This window comes from Panthera onca, chromosome B2 (genome assembly GCF_046562875.1).
Source record: "Panthera onca isolate mPanOnc1 chromosome B2, mPanOnc1 haplotype 2, whole genome shotgun sequence".
Lineage (NCBI taxonomy): Eukaryota > Metazoa > Chordata > Mammalia > Carnivora > Felidae > Panthera > Panthera onca.
The window spans coordinates 47,183,278-47,208,147 of record NC_138343.1 but is presented as its reverse complement, the minus strand read 5'-3'; the positions used below and the strand labels follow the sequence as shown (position 1 = coordinate 47,208,147).

The following is a 24,870-nucleotide window of genomic DNA, read 5'->3' as shown; positions in this document are numbered from 1 at the left end:
GCTAGTCAGGATGAAATAAAAAATGCTGTGACTGAGCTGCAATTTCAAATGAAGTTCACGGAGGCAAGGATGGATGAGGCAGAACACAGAATCAGTGATATAAAGGACAAATTTATGCAGAATAATGAAGCAGAAAAAAAGAGGGAGATGAAGGCAAAACAGCACGATTTAAGAATTAGAGAAATCAGTGACTCATTAAAAAGGAACAACATCAGAATCTTAGGGGTCCCAGAAGAGGAAGAGAGAGAAATTGGGGTAGAAGTGTTATGTGAGCAAATCATAGTGGAAAACTTTCCTAACCCAGGGAAAGACACAGACATCAAAATCCATGAAGCACAGAGGACTCCCATTTGATTCAACAAAAACCAGCCATCAACAAGGCATATCATAGTCAAATTCACAAAATACTCAGGCAAGGAGAGAATCATGAAAGCAGCAAGGGAAAAACAGTCCCTAACCTACCAGGGAAGACAGATCAGGTTTGCAGCAGATCTATCCATGGAAACTTGGCAGGCCAGAAAGGAATGGCAGGACACATTCACTGTACTGAATCAGAAAATTATGCAGCCAAGAATTCTTTATCCAGCAAAGCTGTCCTTCAAAATAGAAGGAGAAATAAAAAGTTTCCCAGACAAATAAAAACTAAAGGAGTTTGTGACCACTAAACCAGCCCTGCAAGAAATTTTAAGGGGGACTCTCTGAGGGGAGAAAAGATGAAAACGCACACGTGCACACACACACACACACACGCACACACACACACACAAATAAAAAAAGACCAAAAGCAACAAAGACTAGAAAGGACCAGAGAACACCACCAGAAACTCCAACTCTACAAGCAACATAATGGCAATAAATTCATATCTTTCAGTACTCACTCTAAACATCAATGGACTCAATGCTCCAATCAAAAGACATAGGGTAATAGAATGGATAAGAAAACAAGAACCATCTATATGCTGTTTACAAGAGACCCACTTTAGACCTAAAGACACCTTCAGATTGGAAGTAAGGGGATGGAGAACCAGCTATCATGCTAATGATCAACAAAAGAAAGCCAGAGTAGCCATACTTATATCAGACAATCTAGACTTTAAAATAAAGACTGTATCAGGAGATGAAGAAGGGCCTTAAACCATAATTAAGGGGTCTATCCACCAAGAAGACCTAAAAATTGTAACCATTTATGTGCCAAATGTGAGAGCACCCAAATATGTAAATCAATTAATCACAAATATAAAGAAACTCATTGATAGTAATACCATGATAGTAGGGGACTGCAACACCCCACTCACAGCAATAGACAGATCATCTAATGAAATCAACAAGGAAATAATGGCTTTGAATGGCACACTGGACCAGATGGACTTAACAGATATATTCAGAACATTTCATCCTAAAGAGCGGAATATAAATTCTTCTCCAGTGCACATGGAACGTTCTCCAGAATACACCACATACTGGAACACAAATCAGCCCTCAGCAAGTACAAAAAGATTGAGATCATACTGTGCATATTTTCAGACCACAACACTATGAAACTCGAAATCAACCACAAGAAAAAATTTGGAAAGTTAACACATACTTGGAGACTAAAGAACATCCCACTAAAGAATGAATGAGCTAACCAAGAAGTTAAAGAGGAAATTAAAAAGTTCATGGAAGCCAATTAAAATGATAACACCACAACCCAAAACCTCTGGAATGCATGAAATGTGGTCATAAGAGGAAAGTATATAGCAATCCAGGCCTTCCTAAAGAAGGAAAAAGACCTCAAATACACAACCTAACCTTATGCCTTAAAGAACTGGAAAAAGAACAGCAAATAACACCCAAAACCAGTAGAAGACAGGAAATAATAAAGATTAGAGCAGAAATTAATGCTATTAAAACCAAAAAAAAACCCAAAACAAAACAGGAGAACAGATTAATGAAACCAGATGCTGGTTCTTTGAAAGAATTAACAAAATTGCTAAACCAGTAGCCAGTTTGATCAAAAAGAAAAGGAAAGGACCCAAATAAATAAAATCAAGAATGAAAGAGAGATCACAACCAACACAGCAGAAATAAAAATAATAATAAGAGAATATTATGAACAATTATACACCAATAAAATGGGCAATCTGGAAGAAATGGACAAATTCCTAGAAACGTATACACTACCAAAACTGAAACAGAAAGAAATAGAAAATTTGAACAGACCCATAACCAGTAAAGAAATCGAATTAGTAATAAAAAATCTCCCCCCCCCCACAAAACAAAACAAAACAAAACAAAACAAAACAAAACAAAAAAAACAGGAGTCCAAGGCCAGATGACTTTCCTGAGGAATTCTACCAAACACTTAATGAAGAGTTAACGCCTATTCTCTTGAAGGCTTCCCAAAAATAGAAATGGAAGAAAAATTTCCATACTCTTTCTATGAAGCCATCATTAACTTGATTCCTAAACCAGACAGAGACCCCACTAAAAAGGAGAAATATAGACCAATTTCCTTGATGAACATGGATGCAAAAATCCTCAACAAGATATTAGCCAACCAGATCCAAAAATACCTTAAAAAATTATTCACCACAACCAAGTCGGATTTATACCTGGGATGCAGGGCTGGTTCAATATCTGCAAAACAATCAATGTGATTCATCACATCAATGAAAGAAAGGACAAGAACCATATGATCCTCTCAATAGATGCAGAGAAAGCATTTGACAAAATACAGCATCCTTTCTTGATAAAAACCCTCAAGAAAGTAGGGATGGAAGGACCATACCTCAAGATCATAAAAGCCATATATGAAAGACCAAACACTAATATCATCCTCAATGGGGAAAAACTGAGAGGTTTCCCCCTAAGGTCAGGAACAAGACAGGGATGTCCACTCTCGCCACTGTTATTCAACATAGTATTGGAAGTCTTAGCTTCTGCAATCAGACAACACAGAGAAATAAAAGGCATCCAAATCGGCCAGGAGGAAGTCAAACTTTTACTCTTTGCAGATGACATGATACTCTATATGGAAAACCCAAAATATTCCACCAAAAAACTGCTAGAACTGATTCATGAATTCAGCAAAGTTGCAGGATATAATATCAATGCACAGAAATTGGTTGCATTCTTATACACCAGCAATGAAGCAACAGGAGAAATCAAGGAATCAATCCCATTTACAATTGCACCAAAACCATAAAATACCTAGGAATAAATCTAACCAAAGAGGAGAAAAACTACACTGAAAATTATAGAAAGCTTATGAAAGAAATTGAAGAAGACACAAAAAAATGGAAAAAGATTCCATACTCCTGGGTAGGAAGAACACATATCATTGCAATGTCAATACTACCCAAAGAAATCTACATATTTAATTCAATCCCTATCAAAATGACTCCAGCATTCTTCACAGAGCTAGAACAAATAATCCTAAAATTTGCATGGAACCTGAAAAGACCCCAAATAGCCAAAGCAATCTTGAAAAAGTAAAACAAAGCAGAAGGCATCACAATCCCAGACTTCAAGCTATTCTCCAAAGCTGTAATCATCAAGACAGTATGGTACTGGCACAAAAGCAGACACTCAGATCAATGGAACAGAATAGAGAACCCAGAAATGGACCCACAAATGTATGGCCAACTAATCTTTGACAAAGCAGGAAAGAATATCCAATTGGAATAAAGACAGTCTCTTCAGCAAGTGCTGCTGGGAAACTGGACAGTGACATGCAGAAGAATGAACCTCAACCACTTTCTTATACCACACACAAAAATAAACTCAAAATGGATGAAGGACCTAAATGTAAGACAAGAAGCCATCAAAATCCTCGAGGAAAAGCAGGCAAAAACCTTTTTGATCTTGGTTGCAGCAACTTCTTACTCAACACATCTCCGGAAGCAAGGGAAACAAAAGCAAAGATGAACTATTGGGACCTCATCAAAATTAAAAGCTTCTGCACAGTGAAAGAAACAATCAACAAAACTAAAAGGCAATGGATAGAATGGGAGAAGATATTTTCAAACAACATATCAGATATCCAAAATCTATAAAGAACTTATCAAACTCAACACCCAAAAAGCAAATAATCCAATGAAATGGGCAAAAGACATGAGTAGACATTTCTCCAAAGAAGACATCCAGATGGCCAATGGACACATGAAAAAATGCTCAACCTCACAACTCAGGCAACAACAGATGTTGGTGAGGATGCGGAGAAAGAGGATCTCTTTTGCATTGTTGGTGGGAATGCAAGCTGGTGCAGCCACTCTTGAAAACAGTCTGGAGGTTCCTCAAAACATTAAAAATAAAACTACCTTACGACCCAGCAATTGCACTACTAGGTATTTATCCAAGGGGTACAGGTATGCTGTTTTGAAGGGACACGTGCATCCCAATATTTATAGCAGCACTATCAACAGTAACCAAAGTATGTAAAGAGCCCAAATATCCATCGATGGATGAATGGATAAAGAAGATGTGATGTATATATATACAATGAAGTATTACTTGGCAATCAAAAAAATGAAATCTTTCCATTTTCAACTACGTGGATGCTAAGCAAAATTAGTCACTCAGAGAAAGACAAACATTATATGACTTCACTCATATGAACACTTTAAGACACAGAACAGATGAACATAAGGGAAAGGAAGCAAAAATAATATCAAAACAGGGAGGGGGACAAAACAGAAGAAACTGTTAAATATGGAGAACAAACAGAGGGTTACTGGAGAGGTTGTGGGAGGGCGGATGGGCTAATTGGGTAAGGGGCATTAAGGAATCTACTCCTGAAATCACTGTTGCACTATATGCTAACTAATTTGGTTGTAAATTAAAAAAATAAAAATAAATTTTAAAATTTTGAGCTTTGCACTAATAAAATTTATCTAATAAGCTGAATCTTCTGAATGTGTGTATTTTAAGGCAAATAAGCAGGTAGTTTGAAATTTTTTTGGTTATGATGAAATAACATATTATTTTATTTTAGAATAAAAAATACGCTTAAAGCTAATTATTTTAAGTTTTTGAAATAGCTTTAGAAAAACAACTCCTATATTATTAATAAGTTAAAAATAACTTGTTATTGTGAATTTAAACTCTCTAGCTTTTAATGTATTTTATTAAAATTTTAATTGATGTGTTCCTTTTTGCAACATTTTTTAAAAATATAAGTTTCAGAATACAATTTTCTTGTTACATAGGATAACAGCATCTACAGTTTGGACTGTTCAGGGAAAATGAAACAAAATCTAAGTAACACATCAATCCTTTTTTAGAATTATTTTAAACTGGTGATGAGTTATCTTATTTATTTAGTATTTACAATGTCTTTATTTATAATGTCTTATTAATCTCATTGTAATTAAAGTTGCTATCTTAGCCCTCACATCAAGAATTTGTCTTATTAAGTGCTTTCCTCTATTGATGATTAAAACAAAAACAAAAAAAGAGATCTGTAGGAATTCAGTGTGTGTGAGTTCTAAAAAAATTATCTGTTTGATATTTGGACAACTTGGCCATTTAATTTGGGGCATATTTGTGTATGTCCTTTGTATGTTCTATTAAAAAAATTAGATTATAAAAACAAAATGCGAAATAGTAAACTTTACCTAATATTTATGTAATAGAATTATGTTAGAAGATAGATGAATAGATGGAGGAACAATAGGATAATATACAAAACAGTAAGAATATCCTTTAAAATCTATGTATTGGCTAATCTGTGCATGATGTAACCATGTGAATTACTTCAAACTAATTCTGCACTCTATACAAAGCTACATTGCATTGCACAGCCCCTACTTAACCTTTTAGAGTGATCCTAAGTGCTCTTGGACCTTTTTTAGAGTGAAAAAATAATAGTTTGCTGCTAGTATCAAAAGGAAATTTACTAATTCATAAATGTTTTTAAAATATTATTTAAAGGGGGATTGCTTTATTTTTAATTCATAAAAATTAGTGACTAAAGTAATTTGCATGACTAGGTTATTGGTCAGGTCAGCACCAAAAACTCTGCATAACATAGTGGAATAGATGGATAGATGGATAGATATATAGATAGATAGATAGAGGTAGATATATAGATATATTTTTTAATGTTTATTTATTTATTTTGAGAGATAGAGAGATGGAGGGGGAGGGACAGAATGAGAGGGAGAAAGAATCCCAAGGAGGCTCGATGCTGCCAGCACAGAGCCTGACACGGGGCTCCCTCTCAAGCAAGAACCATGGGATCATGACCTGAGCTGAAATCATGAGTCGAATGCTTAACCAACCGAATCACCCAGGTACCCCTATATATTATATATTATATATTATATATTATATATTATATATTATATATTATATATTATATATATGAATATTACACATATATTATATATATTTATATAAATCATATTTATATATTTGTATAATATATAAATATTACATATATCTTATATATCATATATATATCTATATATATATCTTTAATATACTCACCCTCATTTAAACTTAGGAACAAGCAAATTAACACCAAACAGATATTACACATCAATAACCTGGCAAAAATTAGACATAGTATCAAATGTAGGTGAAAGTCTGAAATGCTAGAAACACATATTTTGCTGCTATGAAAATTCTTATACTTTAATAGATCATTCAAAACTGTTTTTTTCCAGCAATTTCATTCTCTTTTCATATAGCAGCATAAACTGGTACAATCATTTTAGAAAACAGTTTACCATTATTCTACTAAAGTTGAAGATTGGCATACCCTAAAACCCAGCCATTTCATTCATAGGTATGTACCCTAGATGAAAGGACCTAGAGAAATTCATGGACATATACATAATGTTCTTAGCAAGAGTATTAATAATAGCATCAAATTGTAAATAATCCAAACATCCATTAGCAGTAGAGTGAATACATAATTAGTGGTATGTTCACAAAATAGCATCCTATACTGTAATTGCATGAATATAAAGAAAAAGCAACACATAAAAATTATATACAGCATAACTTAATTTATATGAATTTCCAAAACAGGCAAAACTAAACTGTATCATTTAAATATGCATAATTAGCTGAGAAAACTAAAGAAAACCAAGGAGAGGATTGTTATGAAAGTAAATTTTATGATTACTTCTGAGTGAAGGGGATAGGTTATGACTGGGAAGGGGTACAAGGGAAGGCTTGTGAGGGTCCAGAAATGAACTTTCTTCAATTGAGTTTAGTTGAACAGTTGTTAACTTTACATCTGCTTGTTAAACTGTGCATGTTTTATATATTTATATTTATCTCAATAATCACACCCACCACATTCCACACTACACACACACACACACACACACACACACAGCATATGTTGATCTTGCCATAAAAATTTTAGCTGTTATCTTTGAATAATAATTCCTTTCCCCCATTTTTACACTTTACAAAATTTCATTGAAAAGCAAATATTACTTTTAATAATGGGAGTAAATATCTTCTCCCAATAACATAATGAACCCTGCAGAAAAATTCTGGCAGCTTATGTTTAGTGAATTTCTTTTGTGCAACACAGTATACTATACTCTTCACACACCTTAACTCATTTAAGATTAAAAACAACCCTACAATGTAGTTATTAACAGTCTCTTTACAGAGGCAGGTGTCAATGTGCACATAATTATTAATGTGAGAGCTAATCTGCCCAAGTCTGACTGGAACTTTCCCCACCATTCTATACAAATTCCAATAACGGAGAAAGTTTGTTAACTATCCATCTATTCACCTTCCCCTTATGATATTTTGTAAAATTTTCTTCATCTGATATTTAATTCATTCATTTATTCAATAAATATTTATTTAGTACCTATTACATTCCAAGTACAAGATATATGAAGGGGCAGGGAGGGGGAAGGAGCAGGGAATTTTGTTTTTAAAAGATACACAAGGGCACCTGGGTGGCTCAGTCAGTGAAGCATCCAACTTAGGCTCAGATCATGATCTTGTGGTCTGTGAGTGCAAGCCCCCCGTCGGGCTCTGTGATGACAGCTCAGAGCCTGGAGCTTGTTTCAGATTCTGTGTCTCCCTCTCTCTCTGCCCCTCCCCAGCTTGTGCTCTGTCTCTCTTGCTCTCAAAAATAAATAAAACATTAAAAAAATGAATAAAAATAAAAAAATTTAAAAAGATACACAAAAATGAAAAGAAATGGCAAAGTCTAAGCTTACGTTTTAGTGGGGGAGACAGACAAATAATTTCAGATACTAATCAGTTCCATGAAGAAAAAGAAACAATTGGACAGTGATTGGGGATAGTAGAAACATTTGGGCTGAGTTTTGAATGCTAAATAAGCCATGCAAACTAATGGAAGGGGTTCCAGACAGTGGCAGTTATAAACATCAAAGCCCTGAAAGGGGAATGAGCCTTCGTACATTCAATGAATAGAAGTAGAAGTAGAAGGCTACTCTATCTGTAGTACGGTGAGCAAAGAGGACAGAAGGTATATCTTGCAGAGCCAGGTCAGTCCAAGAAAAGAATTTAGAGTTCATTTTTGATACAATGGGAAGTTACTGGAGGTTTTTAAGCAAGGGAATGTCACAGTACAATTTATCTTAAAAACAAACAAACAAACAAAAAACTTAGGACCTATGTCAAGAAACAACTTTGAGGGAGAGGGGGTTGAGTTGAGAAACAGCAAAAGTAGAGGTGGGAAGACATTAGTTTTTAGTAAGAAATCTAGGGAGGAAATGAAGAAGCTTAAACTAGAGTGGTAGCAATCAAAATGGAGAGAAGGGTTCAGCTTCCCGGTATTTTCTGCGGATGGATAAGATCAACTGAGTGTATATTTCTTCATTAAACAACTCTTCATTGCATGCTGTAATACATCAGGCCCCCTTCTAAGTGCTGGGGACATAGAACTGAACAGGACAGGTAGGATCCCTGAACTCAAGGAGATTATCTACTACATATTGCAATGGGGGAAACAGACTTTACTAGGTAAATAAAAATATCTTATAATGTCAGCTAATAAGTGTTATGAAAAAATAAAGGCAAGAGTGATAGAAGTGGGGTAACATTTTAGATAAATCAAGGAAAGACTTTACATAGCATGTGACACTTAAGCAAAAACTCCAAGTGAAGCACAAGGCACACAAATTTTGGGAGTAAAGGACTCTAGAGGACGGAACAGAAAAAAAAGACAGACCTTGAGGTGGGAATGCCAAAGAGGATTCTTGGGGTTTTGGCTCAAGGAACTGGAGAACTGAATGTAAAGTTTACTGGGATGGAAGAAACTAGGGAGGAACAGGTTGGAGGACAGGGACCAAAAGTTAGCTTTTGAGAATTTATTGACTCAATTCTTAGGAGCCTGTATTGGTACAAATTTATCTCTCCTATGGGTATACTGCAGTAATACAATTTACCAGTATACACTAAGTGATAAACTCTAACCATAAAATTTCGTATGTTCTTAGCTTCAGACCAAGATGATTAATTTTATAAATTACAAAGAAAAAAGAATACAGGCCTCAACTTAATACATTAAAAAAATAAATTTTATCACAAGAACAAAGTCTTAGTAAATCTGATAGCAAACGAACTAGGAATCAGATCCTTTTCTATCATGGTTTCTTACTTCTCCCTCTTTTATTCCCTACCACCTAGAAGCTTGGTCACCAGTAAGTCCACAGAGTTAGCTATTCATTTTTGAAATAGAATTTATTTGTGTAATAAAGAATTAAAATATGGCTGTGAACGTAGAAAATAATATAGAATAAAATTTAAAATGTGCAATAGTAATTTTAGAGTAAAGGTAGTTAAGCACAGTTAAGCACTAGGGTTTTATGCTCAACTTCTACTTGAAAGATCAATCGTTATTTTATATATTATTAACTATAATGGAAAAAAATGTACTTACTTGCAATTTTAATTAGCAGTTATAATTCAAAACAGGTTTATTTATATACTGTGTCAGGCCCTTGCAAAAACAAGTACAAATCTTGAAGATACATTTTTTGAAGTTGGCTTCACATAATAGACTGATATATCTACTTTCCAAAAGTCATAAAAATTGCTTTTCTTACTAATCTACCCATATAATTAAATCAACATGGAGGAAACATGTATTTTCTGTATGAAACCAAAATGATGGTTGATTTTTTTTCATTAAATTTTTCATTACATTGGTATAAAAGCTGGTAAGCTCATGTATTCCCCAGAGCTTGGTTTCCATCACATGGGTCTTCAGATACCAAACACAAAATGAAGAAACATCTAATGAATTCTATCCATCCCTCCCCAAAAGCTTTACTTACAATGAAGATATAGGTATTGTTTATATGAAGAACATACAAAAAGAATCGGAAAATGTTTGGCTAGAAGGAAGATAACTCTTCAGAGACTACTGTTTGCAGTTTGCAGAACAAGATAATTTTCTCTAGGAAGAATAATGTCAATACAGCAGCACTATATTCACCAGGAATCCAATGGATCTCTCATGTGGCAGGAAACCAGGCCTTCTGGCTGCTCACAACATCATTCAGCTTCCCTTTACTCTTCAGGAAGTGTCTCCTAAATGCCAATCCATCACCCTTAGAAAGCTGAAAGTCAACCAAGAACTTCTCAACCATTTGTACCAAATTCACTTTGAAAATCAATTTATTGTTTCTCCTATCAGTTGATACAGTAACCTGACTCATACAACTCTTTTTCTACTGATAGTCTAACTTCTCACAAGTTTCTTTCAGGGGGTCTGGGGGGATCCTGGGGTGCCAAGTAACTATTTAGAAGCATACGATCAGAACATGTGGATGGGGAAAAACTGATCTCTTGTACCAGTTTATCAATATTATGAAGGGCCAGTGTCCCATAAGAAAAGACCTGTCCATGATTCTTGCTGGGAGCTAGAGTACTTCATATTTTCTTCACTAGAAGCACTGCTTACCACAGAGAAGTCCAAACTGGATTGAATGTGTTTAGAAAATCCACTAGGAGACTTATGTACACCATCTGAAGTGACTCAGGGCCTTTTTACCCATTTCTTGAGTGGTTTGTTATACCATCTATCTTTTTTGATGTCTGGGGTAGTAATTCTTACTGATGGATTCTCAACTAGGACTTTATGCAGCCAGGCTGGATAAACAGAATCAATTTTTTCCAAGAGTTGAGGTATGTATTTTTCTTTCTTTCCAATCAGACTATTCCTGACAACCATCACTGGGCTGGTCCCATGGCAACATTGCCATAAGTACTATTCCATAGGACCAAACATCAATGAGTCCTGCATGAAATCCTTTTCTCTTTAGAAGTTCTGGAGCAATGTAAGGTAAACACATCTTGTTCAATAAACACTCATGTCATTGTGCCAAAACACTGTTGCCAAGCCAAAGTCAGAGATTTTGAGGTAATCCCTTTCATCCAAAAGGATATTTTCTGGCTTAATATCCCTGTGAGTTATCCCAATACCATGCAAATAAACCACCCTGCCATAATTTCATGGAAGAACCTCTGAGCATCTTCTTCAGGCATGCCGATGTCTGGCTCTATGCTGTCAAAAAGTTCTCCACCACTACAGTACTCCAATAATAGATACTGAATATTGCCTTCTCTCCTGTGACAGTAGAATTTCACTACACTCTCATAATTTAACACGCTATTGATACAGATCGTTTTCTTAACATTTTCTAGACAGTCTATGACATGCTTCATGTCTACAATCCTGACTGCAACTACTCCTTTAATTCTTCTCTTCACAGCAAGTTGAACTTCTCCATAGACACCTTCTCCCAAGTCTGCACCAAGCCCCAGTCTTCCACAAAGGGCACTTCCATTACTTCATGGTGGACCATGCAGGCCATTCTTTGCCCGCCACCACAAGAATTCCAAATCTGGAATGTATATTCTAAGGTCAACAGAAAGGTAAAGTTAAGCTAAACTCCTCCACATTTTTCAAAAGTTTCTACTAGAGATATTAATGGATTATACCCATAATATGCATCAATTTTTATAGGATTTTTTTAATATCTCCAAAAGTTAATAATCGGTAATGAGATCTCTTCGCCCTAGAGTTCAATCAGCACTATGGGGAAAAGCAGTCATGCTAGCAGCAATTTAAGGACTTGCTAGAAAAATAGAGGATATTTGCATAAGGAAAACCAAGAAAACCTGCCCAAGAAAAGCAGGAAGATGTAAAGGTTTGTAAACACACATGAAAACTGGATTTTGTTAAGAAGACATTTCAGATTGACCTATAAGTGGGGTGATATATGCCATCAGGATTTTTAATTTTGGGAGAAAATATCCTCAGGGCTTGATCTCATTACATGAAGGAAAACAGGAGAGACAAAAAGCCCTTGTGATTTAGCTCAATGCAACATACACCGCAAGTTGTCCTTACAGAAAGATGCCAATACAGAACAGCATATTTCATCTTTTGGTCTTCAATACCTAAGAGTTACAACTAATATCTCTTACTACTCTGAACAATCAGAACCTATTTATCACTTTAATGACTGATGTTTATCAGTTATTTTATTGATCCAGGCAGCCTTTCACAGTAGGAGTTATTCCTGTTACACAGATGACTCATGCAAGAATTGACACTTTCATGTAATTTTCCAAATGAATGCAAAGCAACAAATTCAGGTCGCATAATTATAAAACATTTCCAAAAATAAATCCTGCACTGGTGAAGTGGTTTTGACAGAGAAGGTCATGTTTCATTATGGAGGGAAGTTTAGAAAGTAAATTTGGGAATGGGACAAAGAAATACTGTGTGAGAATGAAGGAACAAAAGTGACAGGCATCCCCTGTGAGTCTCTTACACACTCTGGCTAGACTTTTCTCCTGTAAAAACAACTATTAACTTTGTCTCTAAAAATACAAACTCCTTGCTACGCACTGTTAACATCTTCCACATATAAAACATGGAAAATTCAAGTGTTTCAAAGTGTAGGCTAATGAAGCATGATAACCTTGGAATGGATATCAATGGCTCGCTAAACCTCATCTAAGATGTACTGTTTTATAAGTCGCTAAAAAGAAAACAAAACAAAAAGAAAACAACCATGAACCATACTGGTTCAATGCTAGAACCATACTGGTTTAGAAATAGTTAAATGCTAAAAAATAAAATGTGTCCAAATATTAAATACAACGAACTCTGTACTTTCTGACTCAAAATTTCCATTTATTCATAGCAGCTATTTATATTTACAATATTTTATTTTCCTTAAAAGCAAATCAACTTAAGACAATGATAGTTCAGTCTTCACCCTGCACTGCTTCCCTCTCTTTCAACCACTCCAGAAATAGGAGTCAAGCTTTCTGTTCCATACTTTTCCAGTGCAATTTTTCTTTGAGTTCCAGTTATAAATTCATTAGGCCTAAGTAAATAGACTGGATCCACTCCTTGCTTCTGAAATTTACATTTAAAGAGCACCAACTATATATCTTTCTCATAAAAACACAAACAACTATATTCAACTATGCAAGTCTTCCATATTTGCCCTTGGGATTTAAGTGTAGTTCTAGAAAATTACATAGCTGCACATACAAGTACTACTGTAAATTCTAAAATGGATTCCAAGCAATTTCAACTTAAATTTTTTTTTACAATACTCTTTTTATGGTCTTGTTCTTCACATGTAAATATAAATATTTAATGACTTCAGGAGAATTACTAATAATCAAAATAAACATTAAGAAGTTGTTTTGTTTTTTTTGAATTTTGTAATTTTTCAAATAAACAATAAAATTGAAGAATTTCACAGAAAATGCCTGTATACACACCACCTAGATTTTATCATTGACATTTTACTACATGTTTTATCATTTATCCATCCACTTAGCCATCCTTCTACCCATGCATTACTCCAAGTTACTTTTGATGAATTTCAAAGTATTTTGCAGATTTTTGAGGATTTTTACAAACATATATGTGTAACTCAAACAATTATTAACATATAGAAATGTATTATCATTCCAGAAATTTCCTCATGTCTCCACTAAGTCCTCCTACTTCTACCCCAGAAGTAGTCACTCTTCTAATTTTTTGTTCATTATAATTTTTCTCTTTTATTTCATATAAATGAAATCATGCAATATGCACTCATTTACAGAAGAATTCTTTTAACACCACAATGCTTTTTGAGTTAAAGTCATATTATTGTATTAACGGAGTTTATAAATATTATTTCTCTAAGTAGCATTCCAACTTATGACTATACCTGGAATATTTCACATTTTTTGGCTACTATGAACAAAGCTGCTATGAACATTCCCATACACCCCTTTTTGTCATCATATATTTTCAGTTATCTTGGATAAATATCTAAAATTATAACTGATGGGTCACAGGATTGATGTAGGATTTTTATAAATAACTGCCAGATCTTCTTTCAAAATGGTTGTATTCCACTAAGAATGTGAGAATCAGTTTCTCCACAATCTCACCAATGTTTGATGCTAATAATTTTTTTGATTTTACCATTATTGTATGTAATAGTTTCTTATTGTGGTTTTAATTTTCATTTTCTTGATGGTTATTGAAATTAAGCACTTTCTCATGTCCTGACCAGATACATATATTACACACACACATACGCACATGCGCGCACACACACACACACATCTTATTTGGGAAATGTCTGTTCAAATTTTTGCCTGTTTTTAAAGTTGGGATGTTTGTCTTTTATTTTTAAATTTTAAATGTATTTTATGTATCTTGGATAACACTGTCATTAGATTCATGTTTTATGAGTGTGTTTCTCCCAGTGTATGCTTGCCTATTCATTTTCTTGATGGTGAGTTTGATTTAGAATGTTTCTATTTTTTCCAAATTTTTATGGCAAAATACATATAATGTAAAATTTACCATCTGAATAATTTTTAAGTGTACAGTTCAAATGATATTAAAATACATCCATCATTGTTGTATGACCTCCACCACCATCCATCTCCAGAACTCTTTTGTCTTGTAAAACTGAAACTTTGTACTCAGTAAACAATAATTCTCCATGCCTACCTTCTTTCAATCTTTGGCAACCACCATTCTATCCTCTGTCTTTCTGATTCTGACTACACTAAGCACCTCATATGAGTGAAACTATAAAACATTTGTCTTTTTATGACTCACTTTTTCACTTGGCAGAAAGTCCTCAAGTTTCATCCATGTTGTAGCTTGTGCAAGAATTTCATTCCTTTTTATTCCATTATATGTATATAACACATTGTATTAATCCACTTATCTGTCAATAGACATTTAGGTTGCTTCTATATTTTATTTTTTTTAATTTTTTTTAACGTTTATTCATTTTTGAGACAGAGAGAGACAGAGCATGAATGGGGGAGGGGCAGAGAGAGAGGGAGACACAGAATCAGAAGCAGGCTCCAGGCTCCGAGACATCAGCCTAGAGCCCAGACGCGGGGCTTGAACTCACGGACCACAAGATCGTGACCTGAGTCGAAGTCAGATGCTTAACCGACTGAGCCACCCAGGCGCCCCTATATTTTAGCTATTGTGAATAATGCTACTATGAAAATAGATGTACAAATATCTCTTTGAGATGCCATTTTCAATTATCTTGGATAAGTACCCAGAAGAGGAATTACTAGATCATATAGTAATTATATGTTTAATTTTTAGAGGAAGCATCATACTATTTTGCACAGCAGGTGTGTCTTTTATATTCCCACCAACAGTGTGTAAAACTTCCACTGACTCTACATTGTTGCCAACACTTCTCCTTCCCAGCCTCTCTCTTTCTTTCCTCCCTCCGTCCCTTCCTTTCTCCCTCCATCCCCTTCTCTTCTTTTCTTCCTTCCTTCCTTCCTTCCTTCCTTCCTTCCTTCCTCCCTCCCTCCCTTGCTTTCTTTCTTTTCTTTCTTTTCTCGTTTCTTTTCTTTTTTCTTTTCTCCATGAGGAGTAGCCCTCTTCATGGGCTCAGGTGCTATCTCACTTTAGTTTTGACTTACATTTTCCTAATGATTAATGATATTGAGCACCTTTTTAGGTGCTTATTAACAAAGTGGCTATTTAAGTCGTTTGACTATTTTTATAAAGTTGTTTTTCTGTTGTTGAGTTTTAGGAGTTCTATGTATATTCTGGATGCTTACCTCTTATTGGATACACAATTTGCGAATACTATCTATTTTGTGGGTTGACTCTTTACTATGTTACTGTGTGATAGTGTTTTTTGATGCAAAACTCCTTTAATTTTCATGAAGTCTACTTTATTTTTTTTCTTTTGTTGCCTATGACTTCAGTGTCCTATCCAAGGAATTATTGCCAATGTAATATCATGATGCTTTTGCCCTATTTTTTTTCCCTGTTTTATGGTTTAAAATTTTACATTTAGATCTTTGACTTGTTTTGAGGTATTTTTTGTATATGGTATTAGATAAGTGTATAACTTGATTCTCCTACAGGTGAATATTCAATTTTCCCAGTACCGTTTGTTGAAAAGACTGTATTTTCCACATTTAATGGTCTTGATACTCTTGTTAAAAATGATTTGACCATATATGTGAGGATTTATTTCTGGGCTCTTTATTCTAGTCCATTGACCAGTATGTGTGTTTTTATGCCAATTCCACAGTGTTTAGGCAACGATAGCTTTGTGGTAAATTTGAAAGGAAGTCCAATTCCTGCAGCATCATTCTTTTCCAAAATTGTTCTGGTTGTCTGGGGTCTCTTTCAATCCCATATGAATTTAAGGATAGTTTTTTTTCTATTTTTACAAAAATATCATTGAGAACGTGATAGGGATTGCTTTGAATATGTAGATAACTTTGGGTAGCATTGACATTTTAATGATACTAAGATTTGTAATCTAAGAACACATGATATATTTCCATTTACATTATTTATGTTTCTTAAATTTTTTTAATGTTTATTCATTTTTGAGAGAGAGAGAGAGAGAGTTAGCAGGGGAGGGACAGAGAGAGAGAGGGAGACACAGAATCCAAAGCAGGCTCCAGGCTCCAAGCTGTCAGCTCAGAGCCCAAGGCGGGGCTCAAACCCATGAACCGGAGATCATGACCTGAGCCGAAGTCAGATGCCCAACTGACTAAGCCACCCAGGTGCCCCTATTTATGTCTTTTTAAATTTCTTTCAGCGATGTTTTTTAAAGGTTTACCTATTTTTGAGAGAGAGAGAGCGTGAAAGTGGGGAAGTGCAGAGAGAGAGGGGGGCAGAAGATCTGAAGTGGGCTCTGTGCTGACAGCAGCAAGCCTGACTCAGGACTTGAACTCAAAAACCATGATATCATGACCTGAGCCAAAGTCAGACGCTCAACTGACTGAGCCACCCAGGTGCCCCTGATAGTTTTTATTGTACAAGTCTTTTACCTCCTTGGTTAATTCTCAAGTATTTTATTCTTGCTATTATAAATGCAGTTGTTTTGCAATTTCTTTTTCAGATTGTTTATTATTAATGTATAAAAGTGCAACAGATTTTTAAGTGTTGACTCTGTATCCTGCTACTTTTTCTGGATTCATTTGTTCGTTCTAATAGATTTTTTTGGTGGAGTAGTGTTTTCTACATACAAAATGACACCATCTGGGGGCACCTGTGTGGCTCAGTCAGTTGAGCATCTGGCTTTGACTCAGATCATGATCTCATGGCTCATGAGTTCAAGACCCACGTCGGGCTCTGTGCTGACAGCTCAGAGCCTGGAACCTGCTTCAGATTCTGTGACTCCCTCTCTCTCTCTCTGCCCTCCCCCAACTACCCCCCCCCATCAAAATATAAACATTTAAAAAAAATGACACCATCTGTAAACAGAGAGCATTATTCTTTGTCCTTTCCTATTTAGATAACTTTTATTTCTTTTTATTGCCTAAATTCTCTAGCTGGAACTTCCAGTGCTATAATAATCTTTGCCTTATTACTGATAATAGAGAGATGTTCCTGAGAAAAGAGAAAATATTCCTGATAATAGAGAGATGTTCTTGATAATAGAGAGATGTTCCTGATAATAGAGAAAAAGCAATCAGTCTTTCATTATGGAGTATGATGTTTGCCATGGATTTTTCACATATTGCTTTTATTATGTCAGGTAGTTTTCCTTCTATTCCTAGTTTGTTGACTGTTTTTATCATGAAAAGGTGATGGATTTTGTCAAATGTTTTTTTCTGCATCAACTGAGATGATGTGTTTTCTTTTCCTTGATTCTGCTAATGTGGTGTATTACATTGATTAATATTCATATATTGAACCATTCTTGCATTCCAGGAATAAATCCCACTTGGCCATGCTGTATAGTTCTTTTAATATGCTGCTTAATTCTGTTTGCTAGTAGTTGGTTGAGGAGTGTTGCTTCAATGTTCATAAGAGATGTTGATCATCAGGGGTTTTTTTGTTGTTTTTTTCTTAAGTTGCCTATGTCTGGTTTTGATATTAGAGTAATTCTGAGACCACAGAATGAGCTAGGATGTTCTTCCTCCTCTTCATTTTTCTTAAAAAGTTAAAGAAGAATTGGTGTTTAGTTGCTTGTAAATGTTTGATAGAATTCATCTGTGAAGCCATCAGGTCTAGGGCTTTTCTTTGTAAAGAAATTTTTGATTATTGATTCTAGCAACTTACTAGTTATAAATCTATTCAGATCTTTTATTTCTTCATGATTCTGTCTTGGCAGCATATGTGTTTCTAGGAATTTGTCCATTTAACATAGCATATCTGATTTGTTGATAGGAAATTATTTATAGTACTTCCTTATAATCATTGTTCTTTCTGTAAAATCAATAGTAATGTCTCTACTTTCATTTCTGATTTTAGTAATTTGGATTTTTTTTCTTAGTCCATTTTTTTAAGTTTATTCATTTATTTTGGGGGGAAAGGGAAGAGAGAGAGGGAGAGAGAGAATCCCAAGCAGGCTGCACACTGTCAGCACAATGCCTGACATAGGGCTTGAGCCCATGAACTGTGAGATCATGACCTGAGCAGAAATCAAGTCAGACACTTAACTGACTAGCCACCCAAATGCTCCCCCAGTTTTTATTTTATCGATTTTTTCTATTGTTTTTCTATTCCCAACTTCATTTACCTCTGTCCTAATCTTTATTATTTCTTTTCTTCTGCAACATATGAGTTTGCTTTTTTTTCTAGTTTCTTAAGTTGTAATCTTAGGTTGTTAATTTGAAATCTTATTATTTAACTTAAGCATTATAGCAAGAAAGTTCCACTTTAGAATTGCATTTTTTGTGTGTTCCATACATTTAATTATATTGTTTTTATTTTCATTCTTCTCTAAGCAATTTCTAATTTCTCTGTGATTTCTTCTTTTTTTAATTGGTTGTTTAAAGGTGTGTTAATGTCCACAAATTTATGAGTTTCCCAGTTTTTCTTTTGTTATTGATTTCTATCTTCATCTAGTTATGACCACAGAAGAACTTTATATATACTTTTTAAATCTATTCAGACTTAATTTGTGGCTTAATATGTGGTCTATCATGGAAAATGTCCTATTGCACTTGAGAAGAATGTGTACATTCTTGTTGAGTAGGATGTTCTATGTATGTCTTTTAGATATAATTGGTTTATTGGATTGTCTTCTCTTTCCTTACTTATCTTCTATCTGGTTGTTCTATTCATTATTGAGAATGGGTTATTGAAATCTCTAGCTGTTGTTGGGGAACTGTCTAAACTGTCCCTTTAATGATGCCAGTTTTAGCTTCATATATTTTGATGATCTGTTAAATGTGCAAATGCTGATAATTTTTAGATTTTCTTGCTGTATTAAGCCTTTTTAAAAAGTTTTTTTTATTTATTTTGACAGAGAAAGAGAGGGAACATGTATGCACATGCATGTGAATGGGAGAGGGGCAAAGAGAGAGAGTGAGAATCCCAATCAGTCTCTGTGGGCTGTCAGCTTAGAGCCCAATGCATGCAGGGCTTGAACTCATGAACCGTGAGATCATGACCTGAGCCAAAACTAAGAGTTGGAGCTTAACTGACTGAGCCACCCAGGTGCCCCTGTATTAAGCCCCTTTTATTAATATATACTGTCTTTCTTTGTTGTTTTAATCCTTTTGCATTTAAAGTCATTTTTTTTCCTAATTTTAGTATAGCTACTCCTGTTCTTTTTTGGTTACTATTTGCACGGAATATCTTTTTCCATCCTTCCACTTTCGATCAATTTTGCCTTTGGATCTAAGCTGAGTCTTTTGTAGACTGCATACAGTTGGATCATATTTAAAATATTTTAATGTTTATCCATTTTTGAAAGAGGACAGACAAAAGTGTGGGCAATGAGGGACAGAAAGAGAGGGAGACACAGAAACCAAAGTAGGCTCCAGGTTCCAAGCTGTCAGCACAGGTACCGAAGTGGGGCTCAAACTCATAAACTGCGGGATCATGATCTGAGCCAAAGTCGGTCAGTCACTTAATCAACTGAGCTACCCAGGTGCCTCTGGATCATATTTTTAAATTCATTCTGCCAATCTCTGTCTTTTAATTAGAGAGTTAAACCCATTTACAGTTAAGTAAGTACTGATAAGGAGGAAGTACTTCTGTCATTTGGCTGTTTTCTATATGCCTTATAACTTGTTTGCCCCTTATTTCCTGCATTACTGATTGTTTTTTTTCTTTTGTCTTTATTTAACTTTTGTAGTGAAATTTGGTTTTCATTTACTTTTGTGTATATTCTATAACTATTTTTGTTGGTAGTTAGCAACTGAAGTTATAACAGTCTAATTTGAATTTATACCAGCGTAACATCAATAACATACAAAAACACTGCCATTTTATAGCTCTGTCTCTCCTACTTTCAGTTATCACAAGACATAAACTATTAACTTTTTCAAGTGCACTAGTATCTTATATGATATAGAAAACAAAGTGTATAGAGATATAAACCATAGTAACAGTAACAGTAGCTATGAGTTTAGTTATGGAATTTAATATAAGGCATTTGTCTTGGATTATCCATGCAAGCCCAACTTAATCAATGAGTTCTAGCCCACTGAATTTTTTTCTGGCTAAAAGTAGAAGAGACATACAACAGAAGTGAAAATCAGAGATTCCAAGAGTAAAAAGATAAACAAATTTATCAACGGAAGATTACATTTGTGTATGGTTCTTTTTGTCTTCAGCTTTATCAGTTAGAAACCTTTCTTCCAAAGTTACTTAAGTGATCTTTTTTATCCCCAACATTTTTAATGGTATTTGTCATCTATTGTAATAGTTTGGCTTATTTGTCAGTCTGCATTCCAACCTGAGATTTCTCAACATCCTAGTCCATTTTATTTTATTTACATTCACTAAAGTTCAGTCTCTATAATATATAATTCTATGGATTTTGACTTGTACTCAATACTGTAGTGCTATATAGAAAAGTTTTATCATACTAAAAATCTCAACTAATAATAGTTGACCTCCTCCATCTTCCTTTAAGGCCTGACAACTACTGATATGCTTTCTATCCCTTTGTTTCATCTTTCTTCAAATGTCATGTGAATGGAATTTTACGAGGTCTACATACTTTTATGTCTGGCTTCTTTAGTTAGTAAAATACATTGAACTTGTATTCAGGATTTTGTATAAGTAAATAGCATATTCCTTTTATTTGAGAATATTTCATTGCATGGATATATCTACAGTTTTATAGATGTGACCAATTGAAAAGCACTTAGTTTTTGGCAATTATGAATGAAGTTGATCTAAACATTTGCATACACAAGTTTGAAAGAGTATAGGTTTTCTGTGTACTTGAACAAAAACCTACGAGTAGAATTGATGGCTTGTATTGTAAGTCTATGTTTATAAGAAACTGCCAAATTGTTTTCCAAAACAATGCTGTAGCATACCTCATTCTTCTTGGCAATAAATGAGTTTCTATTGCTATGCATCTTTGACAGCATGTATTATTGTCATAGTTTGGAATTTTAGCCATTGTAAGAGTATAATTTTATCATTGTAGTATATACCTAGGAGTGTAATTGCTGGGTTTTATGGTAACTCCATGTTTAATATTTTGAGGAAGTGTCAAACCTTTTTCCTAAAGTGGCTGCAGCATTTTGTATTCTTACCAGCAATATGTGAGGATTCCAATATCTCCACATCCCTGTCAACACTTGTTATTGTCTGCCTTGTTTTAAATTATAGCCATCCTACTGGATTATGCCTCAAACATATTTTTGTCAATAATATATGCTACGTTCAACTTATGGAAACTGCCATATCAACTAATTACAAAGCCAGTTTTTATTATTAAGCCAATCAGCCATATATTCTTTCCCCAAAAATTAAATCTCTTACTCATTTTCAATTCATATAGACATTTTCATCCTCATGAAAATCATTCCTCTTTTCAGCTCAATTTCTGATTCATACAGGTAATGAATCAAAAAGCCCCCCCCCCAAAAAAAGAGGGCTTATCATAACTTTGTCATCTGAAAGAAAAGTCACTATCACCTGCAGTGTTTAACTGTTACCCTCTTTGTCTCATGGGATTATCCTAAAGAAGCCACCAAGCATTCTCTCACAGTTGTTTGAGAACAGAATAAGCAAGGTAATAAAAACAAATCATTCCCGCTTACCCTAGAATATACCTAAAGCCAATGGCTAACAACAAGCTAGACTGTTAACGGAAATATGTATCAAGGAAAAACAGAAGCATAATATGTTGCCTTGAATAAATAAGGATTTATAGACCCATCATTTCAACCCATCTCTTTATTTGGTACTGCAGTTTTTATATCTCAATATAATTAAGATTTGACATGGTCGAGGGTTTTTTCGTTGTTGTTTTGTTTTGTTTTTAAAAGACCAAGAGTCAAAAGAGATGTGGAAAAAGAACGTGCAAGAGCCTTAGCAGAACTATTCTTATTCCAAGGTTTCTTCACTGCCCCAGCTCTCACTGCAAGCCAGCTACCAGTCACTACTCGGGGTTCGTGTTCAGCACGGGCAGTTTGACGCTTTACGGCAACACATTCCAAATCAAGATTGACAGCACCGTTAACCAATTGCAGAGCCAAGTTTCCCTCTCCCTAGTTCAATCACGCCTGCCCTGTGGGGGACTTAGTGATGAAAAGGAAGGGGCGGGCCAAGAGGAAAGCCGTTGGAAAGCATCACCCATCCAGCCTGCCGAGAGCAGTAAAGTGGTTCTTCAGCACTGGGATCCAGGTGTCCGCTTCTGTCTTTGTATTATCAAGATGTCTCTTTCTAAGAAGTTAACTTTGGACAAACTGGATGTTAAAGGGAAGAGAGTCATCATGAGAGTAGACTTCAATGTTCCCATGAAGAAGAACCGGATTACAAACAACCAGAGAATCAAAGCTTCCATCCCAAGCATCAAGTACTGCCTAGATAATGGAGCCAGGTCAGTAGTTCTTATGAGTCATTAGGTCGACCTGATGGTGTTCCCATGCCTGATAAATACTCTTTAGAGCCAGTTGCTGCTGAGCTCAAATCCTTGCTGGGCAAGGATGTTCTGTTTCTAAAGGACTGTGTGGGCCCAGAAGTGGAGAAAGCCTGTGCCAACCCGGCTGCTGGTTCAGTCATCCTACTGGAGAACCTGCGCTTTCATGTGGAGGAAGAAGGAAAAGGCCAAGATCCTTCTGGAAATAAGCTTATAGCTGAACCAGGTAAAATAAAAGCCTTTCGAGCATCACTCTCCAAACTAGGGGATGTATATGTCAATGATGCTTTTGGCACTGCTCACCGGGCCCACAGTTCGATGGTGGGAGTGAATCTTCCCCAGAAGGCATCTGGATTCCTGATGAAAAAGGAGCTAGAGTACTTTGCCAGAGCCTTAGAAAACCCAGAGAGACCCTTTCTGGCTATACTTGGTGGAGCCAAAGTGGCAGACAAAATCCAACTGATCAAAAATATGCTGGATAAGGTCAATGAGATGATAATTGGTGGTGGAATGGCTTATACCTTCCTTAAGGTACTCAACAACATGGAGATTGGTGCGTCCCTCTTTGATGAAGAGGGGGCCAAGATTGTCAAAGATATCATGGCTAAAGCTAGTAAGAATGGTGTGAACATTACCTTTCCTACTGACTTTGTCACTGCTGACAAGTTTGAGGAGAATGCTAAGGTTGGCCAAGCCACTGTAAAATCAGGCATACCTGCTGGCTGGATGGGTTTGGACTGTGGTCCTGAGACCAACAAGAAGTATGCTCAAGTTGTGGCTCACGCTAAGGTAATTGTGTGGAATGGACCTGTAGGGGTATTTGAATGGGACGCCTTTGCTAATGGAACAAAAGCCCTCATGGATGAAATTGTGAAGGCCACTTCCAGGGGCTGTATCACCATTATAGGAGGTGGAGACACTGCTACTTGCTGTGCCAAATGGAACACTGAAGATAAAATGAGCCACGTGAGCACTGGAGGAGGTGCTAGTCTGGAACTTCTGGAAGGTAAAGTCCTTCCTGGCGTGGAAGCTCTCAGCAATCTATAGTTGACAATATTCCTGTCTACTATTTCCTGTCCATAGGCTTTAATTCAACTTAGTGCTTTACATTTCAACTTGACTTTTGTTAGTTAGCCCCAGATCAAGACCTATGCAATGACTAAGAGATTGGCTATCAGGAACTCTTAACATTAGTACAGCAATGCAACCCAGTTTGGCCATGCATTTGCCTGCTCTCTTCAAGATCTCATTTGAACTTTACCATTGTGATACACAGGAAGGACATAATCTTGCATTGCATATTAAAGTGAGTTGAATAAACTTAATCTCTCTCTCTCTCTTTTTTAATTTTACTACAGCTTTGTTACTGCTTCACTACTTGAAACATGGAAAACAAGAGAAAACCCAAACTGTTGAAGGTTGGGGTAGAAGCTAACAAACTTTTAAACAATAAAATAAATCAAGAAAAATAATTGTGTTTAAGAATTCATGGGTAACAAAGCTCAGCTAAAAGGAAATTTCTTACTAAATAAGAAAGAAGAGAAATAAAAGATATTTA

The 24,870-nt window shown here is 35.3% G+C and overlaps 1 protein-coding gene and 1 pseudogene across 1 annotated transcript; one reads left to right on the top strand and one right to left on the bottom strand.

Moving 5' to 3' along the window:
• Window positions 1–10,429: 10,429 nt before the first annotated feature.
• Window positions 10,430–11,783, bottom strand: LOC132666430 (serine/threonine-protein kinase Chk1-like; annotated as a pseudogene).
• Window positions 11,784–22,983: 11,200 nt separating this feature from the next.
• Window positions 22,984–24,637, top strand: PGK2 (phosphoglycerate kinase 2). Its single transcript, XM_060615716.2, is given in 2 exon segments — window positions 22,984–23,293; window positions 23,296–24,637. Coding segments are annotated over 2 exon segments (1,251 nt in total). The 5' UTR covers window positions 22,984–23,106; the 3' UTR covers window positions 24,360–24,637.
• Window positions 24,638–24,870: the final 233 nt, after the last annotated feature.